Genomic DNA, 12,262 nt, shown 5'->3' on the forward strand with positions numbered 1-12,262 from the left:
AACAAAATACCCAGTCACCACGCTTACAGGATAACCTTGGGCTGGTCACTATATTTCAGGTTAAACTACCTTATACATAGGGTTGTTTTGAGGATAAAATGGCCAGGGCACAAGAGGACGGAAACCTGCTTCAATTTCCCGGGGGGAAACACGTCTCCCTGCTCAAAAGAATGATTAAAAGGAGATACGAGGAAATAAAGCTGCAAAGGCTTGTTTATAGTGCCAGGATGGCCATCATGCAAAAAGCACCCCTCTCTGTACAAACAAAGAGCTCTCAGGTACGCCCAGGTGTTTCCCTGTGAGAAGAGATTTAGGGCAGCACAGGGGCTAGGAGAGCCACAAGGTGCCGAGTTCAAGTCTTGGCTCTGCATGAACTCACACAGCGGTCTCAGTCAATCTCCTATCTCCCGGCCTCAGTCTCTACCTCCAAAACATGGGGAGTAATAATACTAGCTCAGCTTATCTCTCAAGTCGGCTGCACAAATTAAAGATACAGTAAAGGGTAAAGGGACCCCTGACCATTAGGTCCAGTCGTGACTGACTCTGGGGTTGCGGCGCTCATCTCGCTTTATTGGCCAAGGGAGCCGGCGTACAGCTTCCGGGTCATGTGGCCAGCATTACTAAGCCGCTTCTGGCAAACCAGAGCAGCGCACGGAAACGCCGTTTACCTTCCCGCCAGAGCAGTACCTATTTATCTACTTGCACTTTGACGTGCTTTGGAACTGCTAGGTTGGCAGGAGCAGGGACCGAGCAACGGGAGCTCACCCCGTTGCGGGGATTCGAACCGCCGACCTTCTGATTGGCAAGCCCTAGGCTCTGTGGTTTAACCCACAGCACCACCCACATACAGTAGTGTGTATTAAAAAAACTGTGAGGGAATAGCCTGCAGTGGGACACAGGAAGATGCCTAATGCAGAGTCATACTATTGGTCCATCTACCTCGGTACCATCTACACTGACTGGCAGAAGTTTCTCCAGAATTTCAGACAGGAGCCTATTGCTAGATCCAGCACTGAGGGCCTTCTGGTGGTTCCCTCACTGAGAGAAGTGAAGCTACAGGGTCTTAAGGTCCATGAATAACCATGGTTTAGAGGCCCTAAGGAAGTCATACTATCCTCCACCAGGGCCAGGGCCTTCTCAGTGATGGCTCCGACCTGGTGGAATGCTCTGTCCTGATTTAACTTCCTTCCGCAGGGCCTGTAACACAGAGCTATTCCGCTTAGCTTTCAATTTGAACTTAGCCTGATCTTTTATTCCCCTTCCTTCCCTCCCCCTCCCCTTTTTATGAAGATTCCCCGCTCTGGGATCCCACAGCTAATTCTCCCCTGGTCTCCTCGCTGGCCCAAATAGGACTAATTTAGCCAGCTAGACATGGTCATCATCCAATGTTTATTGGATGGATTTCCCCCCTAAATTGATTTCTGAATTCTGAATTTATTGTGATTCATGTTTTATACTGTATTTTATGCTGTTTTTTGTTGCCTCAATTAAGTGTTTTAAATTTGTTGTTAGCCGCCCTGAGCCCGGTTTTCTGAACCGGGAAGGGCAGGGTATAAATAAAATATTTATTAGTAGTAGTAGTAGTAGTAGTAGTAGTAGTAGTAGTGGCTCCCTCCCTGTGGAACACCCTCCCATCAGATCTCAAGGAGATGAGTAACTATACAACTTTTGGAAGACATCTGAAGGCAGCCCTGTACAGGGAAGCTTCTTAAGGTTTTGTTACAGTTTTTATATGTTGGAAGCTGCCCAGAGTGGCTAGGGCAACCAGTCAGATGGGCGGGGTACAAATAATTTATTATTATATCCCCAGGGCTATAATAAATGCACCACTTTCTAAATTGCCATGTTTCTGCAGCAGAATATGAGGCACACACCCAAGAGAGTGCCATCTCGTTCTTGCGTACACGAGAATTAATCTGGGGGTGCAAGAGCTCCAGATCTTGCCAGAGGTTGCTGAATCTCTTCTAAGCCTCTTCAACCTTGCAAATGTGCACAGTGAGTCTGAGGTTAGCCCTCGCTATCCGAGGACAGCCGATCATGTAAACTGATTTTTGGTGTGCTACAGGAACACGGAAAGCCGACGTGTACCCACAAGCCATGGCCAGGCCCCATCCCGCGCATGCAAATCAGGGTGCAAATCATGAAAAGAGCAACTTGTATGCAAATCCGCATATACAAATTAGCACTGGTCCTCTCAACAGACCTGAACGGCGGCCACATGGTACAAACCAAATCTCTTCCTTTTGCTTCCCTGGATGGGGAGGGAATTCCTAAAATGGTTTCCAGCAACCGGGATTCAGAAACATTGCATAGTCATCGTGGCTACTAGACACTGACAGCCTTATCCTTGCATTTTGCTGCTCTCCCATCTCACTTAAGTAACAAATATATTTTTTGAAATTGCTTAACACAACAGAGAGAGAGGGGGGGAGAGGGAGAGAGGGAGAGAGGGAGAGAGGGAGGGAGAGAGGGAGGGAGAGAGAGAGAGAGAGCCGTATTAAGAATAAAGCATAAAATGATCTAGTTTTTGGAAGTATGGAGACTTGGCATTTCAAACTTGGCTGCATAAAAAAATATTAAACCCTCTGCATCCCATCTTCCCATCAACAGCCCCTGCAGGCCCCATATGAGTCTTTCCCCATCTCCCTCCAGGTCTTTAACCTGCTGACGTCAGCCCATGGGTAGGCAAACTAAGGCCCGGGGGCCAGATGCGGCCAAATCGCCTTCTAAATCCGGCTTGCAGATGGTCAGTGTGTTTTTATATGAGTAGAATGTGTCCTTTATTTAAAATGCATCTCTGGGTTATTTGTGGGGCCTGCCTGGTGTTTTTACATGAGTAGAATGTGTCTTTTTATTTACTAAAATGCATCTCTGGGTTATTTGTGGGGCATAGGAATTTGTTCATTATTATTTTTCCAAAATATAGTCCGGCCCCCCACAAGGTCTGAGGGACAGCGGACCAGCCCCCTGCTGAAAATGTTTGCTGACCCCTGCCTCAGCCGCTATGGCCCTCAAGCCCCTCTTATTCCCTCGCCTCCATGCACACACTTCCTGCCCCTAGTCTATGTGACCATTTTCTTCCAGAGCTAAAATTAAGGGAGGGGAGACGCAGACAGGTTCTAGCCCCCTTAGCAATTAACTATTAAAAAAAATAATAAGGAGACCACAGGGAGAGTCATGATTTGGCTAAAATTGGCAGGAGTTGTCTTTGTCCATGGAGTTTTCTTGGCAGGGATACTGGAGTGGCTTGCCGGTTCCTGGTCCAGGTGGATCACGTTTGGTCAAAAGTCTCCACTATGACCTGTCCATCTTGAGTGGCCCTGCACAGCATAGCTCATAGCTTCTCTGAGTTATTCAAGCCCCTTTGCCACGGCAAGGCAGTGATCCATGAAGTGAGAGCTGGACCATCAAGAAGGCTGATTGCCGAAGAATTGATGCTTCTGAATTATGGTGCTGGAGGAGACTCTTGAGAGTCCCATGGACTGCAAGAAGATCAAACCTATCCATTCTTAAGGAAATCAGCCCCGAGTGCTCACTGGAAGGACAGATTCTGAAGCTGAGGCTCCAAGACTTTGGCCACCTCATGAGAAGAGAAGACTCCCTGGAAAAGACCCTGATGTTGGGAAAGATGGAGGGCACAAGGAGAAGGGGACCACAGAGGACTAGATGGTGGGACAGTGTTCTCGAAGCTACCAACGTGAGTTTGACCAAACTGCGGGAGGCAGTGGAAGACAGGAGTGCCTGGCATGCTCTGGTCCATGGGGTCACGAAGAATCGGACATGACTAAACGACTAAACAACAACAACAAGCAGGAGTTGGGGGTGCGGATTATGGATTTCATTAAGACTCCCCTACTTCTCCTTCAGTCGAACCTTTCACTTCCACTGCATCAGTTGTACTGAATTTTCTGCCTCCTGTGACTGACTTTTCCTCTTAGCAGTGTCAGCATTCACCAACATTCTGCAGCATATAGAATCGTAAGAGTTGGAAGGGACCCTGAGGATCATCTAGTCCAACCCCCTGCAATGCAGGAATATGCAGCTGTCCCTTACAGGGACTGAACCTGCAACCTTGGGGTTATCAGCACCATGCTCTAACCAATCACAGCAAGTCAATCCATGGGGTGGGAGCTTTCAGTCAGGGAATAGCCAGTTTTTAGGCTGCGGTCAGGGACGCGGGTGGCGCTGTGGGTAAAAGCCTCAGCACCTAGGGCTTGCCGGTCGAAAGGTCGGCGGTTCGAATCCCCGCGGCGGGGTGCGCTCCCGCTGCTTGGTCCCAGCGCCTGCCAACCTAGCAGTTCGAAAGCACCCCCGGGTGCAAGTAGATAAATAGGGACCGCTTACTGGCGGGAAGGTAAACGGCGTTTCCGTGTGCTGCGCTGGCTCGCCAGATGCAGCTTGTCACGCTGGCCACGTGACCCGGAAGTGTCTCCGGACAGCGCTGGCCCCCGGCCTCTTGAGTGAGATGGGCGCACAACCCTAGAGTCTGTCAAGACTGGCCCGTACGGGCAGGGGTACCTTTACCTTTTTAGGCTGCGGTCACTGGAATTGCAAATCGGTGCCTCTCCCCTAGATTTGAATCGTATTGCTGTATTGTTTTTAACACTCGATTGGGAGCCGCCCAGAGTGGCTGGGGAAACTCAGCCAGATGGGTGGGGTAATAAAATAATAATAATAATAATAATAATAATAATAATAATAATAATAATAATAAAAATAATAATAATTTTGAGCAAGGTTTTTTAGAGCAAGGTTCCCCCCCCCCTGAGCTGTACAGCCCTATCAGAAAGAACAAAGTTCTGCGACCTATTGTCTGATGAAACTAAGAGCAGATTGGAAGAAAACTTTTTTAAATGGTGGTAGGGAGGGACATTCAAATTGTGCCCAAAAACTTTTATGCACGGAAAGAAGCCCTGGGACTGCAAACCTGCTGGAATAATCCCACCGGCACCAAGCCGCGTTGAGCAAGACTCGGCAACACATTGCAACAGCAGGCCGAGGGAAATGAATCTGCTCAGCTGAACGTTGCATCAGAGTGCCCCTAGAGGAAGAGAGCCTTTCATGGGAACAGAAGCGTTCTCAACTAGCAGCTAACTTCTTTCTTCTTTGAGACGCTGCAATGCGCATTCCTAGAGAGGCCGTCATTTGCATCATCCCACAGACCCGAGAGTGACTGGGTCATCACCTTGCGACTTCCAGCACCGGAAAACGGGTCGACAGGCAACTATTGAAGGGGAGCGCAACCATTACGGCATTCACAACGGCTTAAAATTTCAGGTGCACACAATTCCCACTAAGTTGAATGCCAAGGCAGGAAGACTCTGGAGGCCCCACGGTGAGCTGAGGCTCCACATTTTATGGGCGCGCCACCCCATGCACCCAAGCGGCTTCCTCTGCCACTGGGCCTATGGCACATGAGCAGATTGTTGTTGTTGTTGTTGTTTAGTCATTTAGTCGTGTCCGACTCTTCATGACCCCATGGACCAGAGCACGCCAGGCACTCCTGTCTTCCACTGCCTCCCGCAGTTTGGTCAAACTCATGTTTGTGGCTTCGAGAACACTGTCCCACCATCTCGTCCTCTGTCGTCCCCTTCTCCTTGTGCCCTCCATCTTCCCCAACATCAGTGTCCTTTCCAGGGAGTCTTCTCTTCTCAGGAGGTGGCCAAAGTCTTGGAGCCTCAGCTTCAGGATCTGTCCTTCCAGTGAGCACTCAGGGCTGATTTCCTTCAGAATGGAGAGGTTGGATCTTCTTGCAGTCCATGGGACTCTCCAGAGTCTCCTCCAGCACCAGAATTCAAAAGCATCCATTCTTTGGCGATCAGCCTTCTTTATGGTCCAGCTCTCACTTCCATACATCACTACTGGGAAAACCATAGCTTTTACTATACGGACCTTTGTTGGCAAGGTGAAGTCTCTGCTTTTTAAGATGCTGTCTAGGTTTGTCATTGCTTTTCTCCCAAGAAGAAGGTGTCTTTTAATTTCGTGGCTGCTGTCATGGGCAGATAGATACCAGGAAATGAAATGCTAAGGCCAACATGGGGTGAACGAAGCAAGTCACAGTGGCTCGGTTTGCACATGACACAAAGCCAATTCAAGGCCTATCACGAATGTGTAGACTCCCAGAGAGGAAATGGCGGCTGCTTTACTCGTCCTCTGGTCCTGCTGGCGATGTGCTCCTATGAGCTATGCCATGGTTTGGATTAGCATGTTGCACACGAGCCCAGGCTTGTGCTTTGTCTGCTACAGACAAGTAACAAGTCACGGAACAAACCTTAGCTACAGCATGTGGTTTACCTGAAGATGACTACGCTAATAATAATAATAATAATAATAATAATAATAATAAATTTATTTCTACCCTGCCCTCCCCAGCCAAGACCGGGCTCAGGGCGGCTAACACCCGATATAAAAACAAATTGATGGAAATGCAACGTAAAAACAAGATTAAAATACATTAAAATATTGAAATACAGCCTCCAGGGAACCTGTGCCCCCCCAGATGTTCAAGAACCCCAGCTGACACCCCCCCCAGCATAACCAATGGTCAGGGGAGTGGGTGGGAATTACCATATTTTTCGCTCTATAGGACGCACTTTTTCCGCTCCAAAAATGAAGGGGAAATGTGTGTGCGTCCTATGGGGCGAATGCAGGCTTTCGCTGAAGCCTGGAGAGCGAGGGGGGTTGGTGCGCACCGACCCCTCTCGCGTTCCAGGCTTCAGGAAGCTATCCGCAAGCCTTTGGAGCGCGGCGGGAGTGCCTGCTGGGCTCCCAAGGCTTGCGGATAGCAGCCTGCTTCACAAAGCCCGGGATCGCTTTGCAGCGCACCCCGGGCTTCGGGCAGATATTCGCAAGCCTTGGGAGCCCGGCAGGAACTCCCACCGGGCTCCCAAGGCTTGCAGATAGCAGCCTGCATCCCGAAGCCCAGAGAGCGCAGAGCTGGGCTCCCCGGGCTTCGGGCAACTATCTGCAAGCCTTCTGAGCGCGGCGGGAGTTCCCGCCGGGTTCCGAAGGCTTGCGGATAGCAGCCTGTTCTGGGGGCTGGGGTCGGGAGAAGCTCGGGCTTCCCCCGCCCCAGCCCTGTGCTGGGGGAGGGGAATAATTTTTTTTTCTTTATTCCCCCCCAAAAAAAACTAGGTGTGCCCTATGGGCCGGTGCGCCCTATAGAGCAAAAAATACGGTATAGTCCAGCAAAATCTGGAGGGACACATGTTCCCCATCCATGGCTCTATACTTATGGGGAAGAAGGACGTACAATGGGTCACTCATTCATCAATCTGGCTCAGATGGTGACCCTGGAGGTTCCAGGACTTTATCCTGCTGGTGGAGGCGGGAGGGAGGGAGAAACCACACCTTTCGTCCTGAAACTTGGAGACTGAAAGATGGCTGTGGAGCATCGGGCACTATGGGGCTCAGAGCACGGGCCACTGATTCCCAACTCTCTAGACTGCTGGGATCGCAGGCAGGTGGAGGGAAGTGCAAGGATACTTCCAAGCCTAAATTCTCCTGGTCCTGGGAAACAGGACTTCAGAGAACAGACCCCATGCCTCTACCTGCTGCAAGGCTCACTCACGCCTGGACAAACTGCTTTTGAAGGAAACCACGAGACTCTTCCGCTGTATATTGAGGCCATTTGTCCCTGGCTACTTGCCATCCTTTTAAGTCATGAGGAGTTGGGTCTTGTCAACCGCTGGACCCTGATACACAAAAGAGATCTCTTCTTCAAGACAGCATAGAGTGAAACTGTCGGATTCACTCCCGCAAGGGGGCAGAGATGACCACTGACTTGGACTCCCCAGGGCCACACTGCTCACTTGGGTAGAGCGTGAGACTCTTCTCTTGGGTAGCAGGGCCGACAAAGACCCCTCTCTGCCCCCAAACCTTGGAGAACTGCTCCCAGTTGGAGGAGACATTGCCGGGCCAGTGTAAGGCAGTTTTTTGCGTTCAGACGCTCTTACCGTAACAAACGCGTCTGCTGCCTCTTGCGGATCGACGGGTTGGACTCAAAGACGTGAGGGCGTTTCCTTTTCTTGCCCGTCGCCACGGCAGCGGCAGCGGCCATTCCCACAGGGCCTGCGGACAAGAGGTGGGTTTTGAATATTCGGTGGGCCACAGGCTGAAGACACCATAGGCCATAAATGCTACAGCAAGCTAATGATGAGATGCCACAGAATATCTAAGAGGTTAAGAAAAGCTGAACAAATCCATGTTTATTACATAGTTATGCACGGGTAACGTCAAGGTTGGATTGCTGCAATGTGCCCTAAGGTACCAACATATAAGACCCTGTACAATTTCTCAGGGAAACAGGATCACCGCTGAGATATGACAGGTGCCCCCATCTGTTTCCCAAAAACAACTGGAGAGTCTTTCATATCGTTTGGCAGGAGCAGGGACTGAGGAACGGGAGCTCACCCCGTCGCGGGGATTCGAACCGCCAACCTTCTGATCGGCAAGTCCTAGGCTCTGTGGTTTAACCCACAGCGCCACCTGTGTCCCTAAAGAGTGGAGTATAAATTCTTCAAATAAATAAACAGCACCATTAGACTAATACAACTATCCTTCCGGGTATAATTTCAACAGCTATTATTTCACGCAGTATCTTTCTCCATGCATATGTTCCCAAAATCACCCTACAGGTTATTATTCATCGTAAACAGGATGGATTTAGAACCCTAACGAAGTTGGAACCCTAACATGGAGATATCAGATGAGGAAGAAACATTGTCAGTTGCAATTGCTGCACTGCCCTCTGCTGGTTGCAGCTTCACACTAGAAAATCTGGCTTGTGGACGTGTGTAAAATGTCCCCAAAAATGAAGATGAGTGGGGAAAGGGTTCACCTTCCTGGGACTGATTTTTAAAGACAAGATTCCAGGGCAGTTCTGCCAGCAAGGTATGGACCGGTCAAATCACGAAAGAGTGTGTGTCTGCATTAGTCCTTTGCTCAAATGTACGATTGTTTTGAAATAAATTGCATTGCTCCTTCATCTTAATCCTTCACTAATCAGAGCTTTTGAGGGGAGGGGTGAAGAGATCTTTTTGCTCAGTTTAACATGCTGTTTATTCAATATACTAAGAGAGAATTCGTCCACTATATGCAGATCGTTGTATAGTCAAAAGGCACCATACGATACGATAATCTTTATTGTCATTGTCCCATATAGAACAACGAAACTGAAAAAATCTACATCAGACATTCAAAACCCCACAAGCCCGCTATCCCAGCCTGGTTAGCCCCTAAAAACTCTGATACCCCATAATTAAATACAATATACTCCCATAGAGACTACCTTACGCAGCGTTTAAAACCAAAACCGCATTTGGGTAGAAACTGTTTCTCAGGCTGCTAGTCCTAGTCTTTATAACCCTTCTTCCAGGGGGATGCAGGTGGTGCTGTGGGTTTACCTTCCACCGGAGCGGTACCTATTTATCTACTTGTACTTTGACGTGCTTTCAAACTGCTAGGTTGGCAGGAGCAGGGAGCGAGCAACGGAAGCTCACCCTGTTGCGGGAATTTGAACCGCCGACCTTCTGATCAGCAAGCCCTAGGCTCTGTGGTTTCATAGAATCATAGAGTTGGAAGAGACCACAAGGGCCATCGAGTCCAACCCCCTGCCAAGCAGGAAACACCATCAGAGCACTCCTGACATATGGTTGTCAAGCCTCTGCTTAAAGACCTCCAAAGAAGGAGACTCCACCACACTCCTTGGCAGCAAATTCCACTGTCAAACAGCTCTTACTGTCAGGAAGTTCTTCCTAATGTTTCGGTGGAATCTTCTTTCTTGTAGACCACAGCGCCACCTTAAAATAGCTAGATGCACTTAAACTGCCCAAACTATTCAGTTGACCCTTGTGAAAAATCAACCCCGATAGAAAAAGCCCTTCCCTTTTGCACCAGTCTCGTCCACCAGGTGCCAGAAGTGACGCTCGCACCCAGGGATACGTAAATAGATTGAGGGTGGTTATCAGAACATAATCAAACCATCAAAAAAATGAACAGGGGCAGAGTATTTTCTAAGGGAACTGGAAGAAGCCTCTGTGACTGGCAAGTGAACCCCACTGAAGTCTTCTCAGAGTTTGGAGAACTTACATCCTGAAATAAGGGTGGCCACATCCTTTGACCTGGAAATGCTTCGGTGCTCAGTACAGTGGTACCTCTGGTTGCAAACGGGATCCGTTCTGGAGGCCCGTTCGCAGCATGAAAGGAGTGCAACCCGCAGCGGCGCGTCGGCGCACGCGCGGGTTGCGATTCGCCGCTTCTGCGCATGATGTCATTTTGCACGTCTGCACATGCAACAAAACCCGGAAGTAACCCTTTTCGGTACTTCCAGGTTGCCACGGGACGTAACCTGAAAGAACGTAACATGAAGTAGGACTGTACAAGTATTTGCTTCTACCAAAATTTTAAAAAAACCCTATGGGTATCAATTCTAGCATTTGTGGATCCCCTAAGAATTTTGAGGGACGTGGGTGGCGCTGTGGGTTAAACCACAGAGCCTAGGACTTGCTGATCAGAAGGTCGGCGGTTCGAACCCCTGCGACGGGGTGAGCTCCTGTTGCTCAGTCCCTGCTCCTGCCAACCTAGGAGTTTGAAAGCACATTAAAGTGCAAGTAGATAAAGAGGTATCGCTCCGGCGGGAAGGTAAACGGAGTTTCCGTGCGCTGCTCTGGTTCGCCAGAAGCAGCTTAGTCATGCTGGCCACATGACCCGGAAGCTGTACACCGGCTCCCTCAGCCAATAAAGTGAGATGAGCGCCGCAACCCCAGAGTCGTCCGCGACTTGACCTAACGGTCAGGGGTCCCTTTACCTTTAAGAATTTTGGGCCTCCTCCTTGGGCACCTGTGGCCAACTCTGCACTTCCTAGTCAAGTCTTGATGTGAAAGAGAGGAAGAAATGCTATGCCCCTTTAGGGCACATGGGGCAAGTGGGGGAAAACAGGATAGGGCGCCAGCAATGTACCTGCAGCAGCCAGGTGGGCGGTCACCTCATCAGTAGCCGTGGAGTTGAGGATGTCCGAGTCGTCGTAGGAAGTGTCCTCGGGGGAAGAGGGCGAGTCTTCGTCTGCGCTGAGCATGCTGTGCTCCGTGTACGTGGCCACGTGGACCTGCTGCACCTGTTGGGCCACCGCATGGGCCTCGATGGTGGCCATGTGCTCCGTCTGCGTCACCGTGTGTTCCTCCATCGGTAGCTACTGCTAGAGGAAAGGAGATACAGGAGGGGAGAGAAATCAGGCGGAGGAAGAAAAAGGGAAGTCTGAAATATCCATTCCTGACACTTATTTCAAAGATCAGCACCTAGAACAGGTGGGGATCTTGAAGAGGTGGAATCACAGGTTGGGAAAGCACTGGTGTGCTCAGGACCTGCTTTCGGGAGCCCTAGGGGCATCTTGTTGGCCACTGTAAGTACAGGGCTGGGTGGGCCTTTGGTCTGCTCCAACAGTCAAGCTTTTCTTATGTTCTAATGACTGCTGAAACTGCATTGCGACCTGACTGGCTAGTGACAAAAAATGCAGGCTGAGGCCTCTCAGGAGCCACTGGCTGAGCGTGGTCCCTGATGTGACTGTCTCCCTCCCCCTGGATTCAGGTAGGCAGCCGTGTTGGTCTGACAGTAGAAATATATAAGAAAATAAAAATTGCCCAGTAGCACCTTAGAGACCAACTAAGTTTGTTCTTGGTATGAGCTTTCGTGTGCATTCGAAAGCTCATACCAAGAACAAACTTAGTTGGTCTCTGTCAGGGAACTGCCATCGGAGCTAGAGGCGGAGGGAAGGCTCCAGAGGGATGCCGGAGAGGGTCCCAGTAGGGAGAGAGGCAGCCCATCTGCGGGGGAAGGAAATCAGCGTAACACCAGTGGAGAAGGGGGGCAGATGGGGGAATCAGAGAGGAGGCTCCAGGACTCCTCTCCGGAGACCAGCGGAGAGAGTACAGGTACTCCGCTGCCCACACCCTCCCTGCGCAGAAGACTTCCGCGCAGGGAGAATAGGAGGAGACTTGGCGTCAAAGAGCATTTATGCTGGAAAAGGTTCAAGAAACGCCCACTGACGGATTCTGCCAGCGACTGAGACAGCCACGAAACTTGAGGTTGTCCAGACAGAAAGGGTTCAATCAGGTAACCTAGCCAGGAGTGGCGGCAACTTACACACGAGCAACCCCTAGAACCATTACAGTCTCTAAGGTGCTACTGGACAATTTTTATATATATATATATATATCCCCTCTCCCTATTCATAGAATCATAGAATTATAGAGTTGGAAGGGACTCT

General features: G+C 49.9%; 1 protein-coding gene across 6 annotated transcripts in view; it reads right to left on the reverse strand.

Annotated features, from left to right (window-relative positions):
- Positions 1–12,262, reverse strand: part of NRF1 (nuclear respiratory factor 1) — an 80,112-nt gene that overhangs the window by 50,792 nt on the left and 17,058 nt on the right. For 5 of the 6 annotated variants that reach the window (XM_077935373.1, XM_077935377.1, XM_077935376.1 and 2 more), the window contains exons 2-3: positions 10,960–11,194; positions 7,956–8,070 (exon numbers count right to left, since the gene is read on the reverse strand). In XM_077935373.1, the coding sequence (XP_077791499.1) occupies positions 7,956–8,070; positions 10,960–11,182 (338 nt within the window). In that variant the 5' untranslated portion in view covers positions 11,183–11,194. The remainder of the gene's footprint in view (positions 1–7,955; positions 8,071–10,959; positions 11,195–12,262) is intronic. The other variant, XM_077935374.1, reaches the window with a different exon arrangement.

Source organism: Podarcis muralis, chromosome 10, assembly GCF_964188315.1.
Source record: "Podarcis muralis chromosome 10, rPodMur119.hap1.1, whole genome shotgun sequence".
In the NCBI taxonomy this organism is placed as follows: Eukaryota; Metazoa; Chordata; class Lepidosauria; order Squamata; family Lacertidae; genus Podarcis; species Podarcis muralis.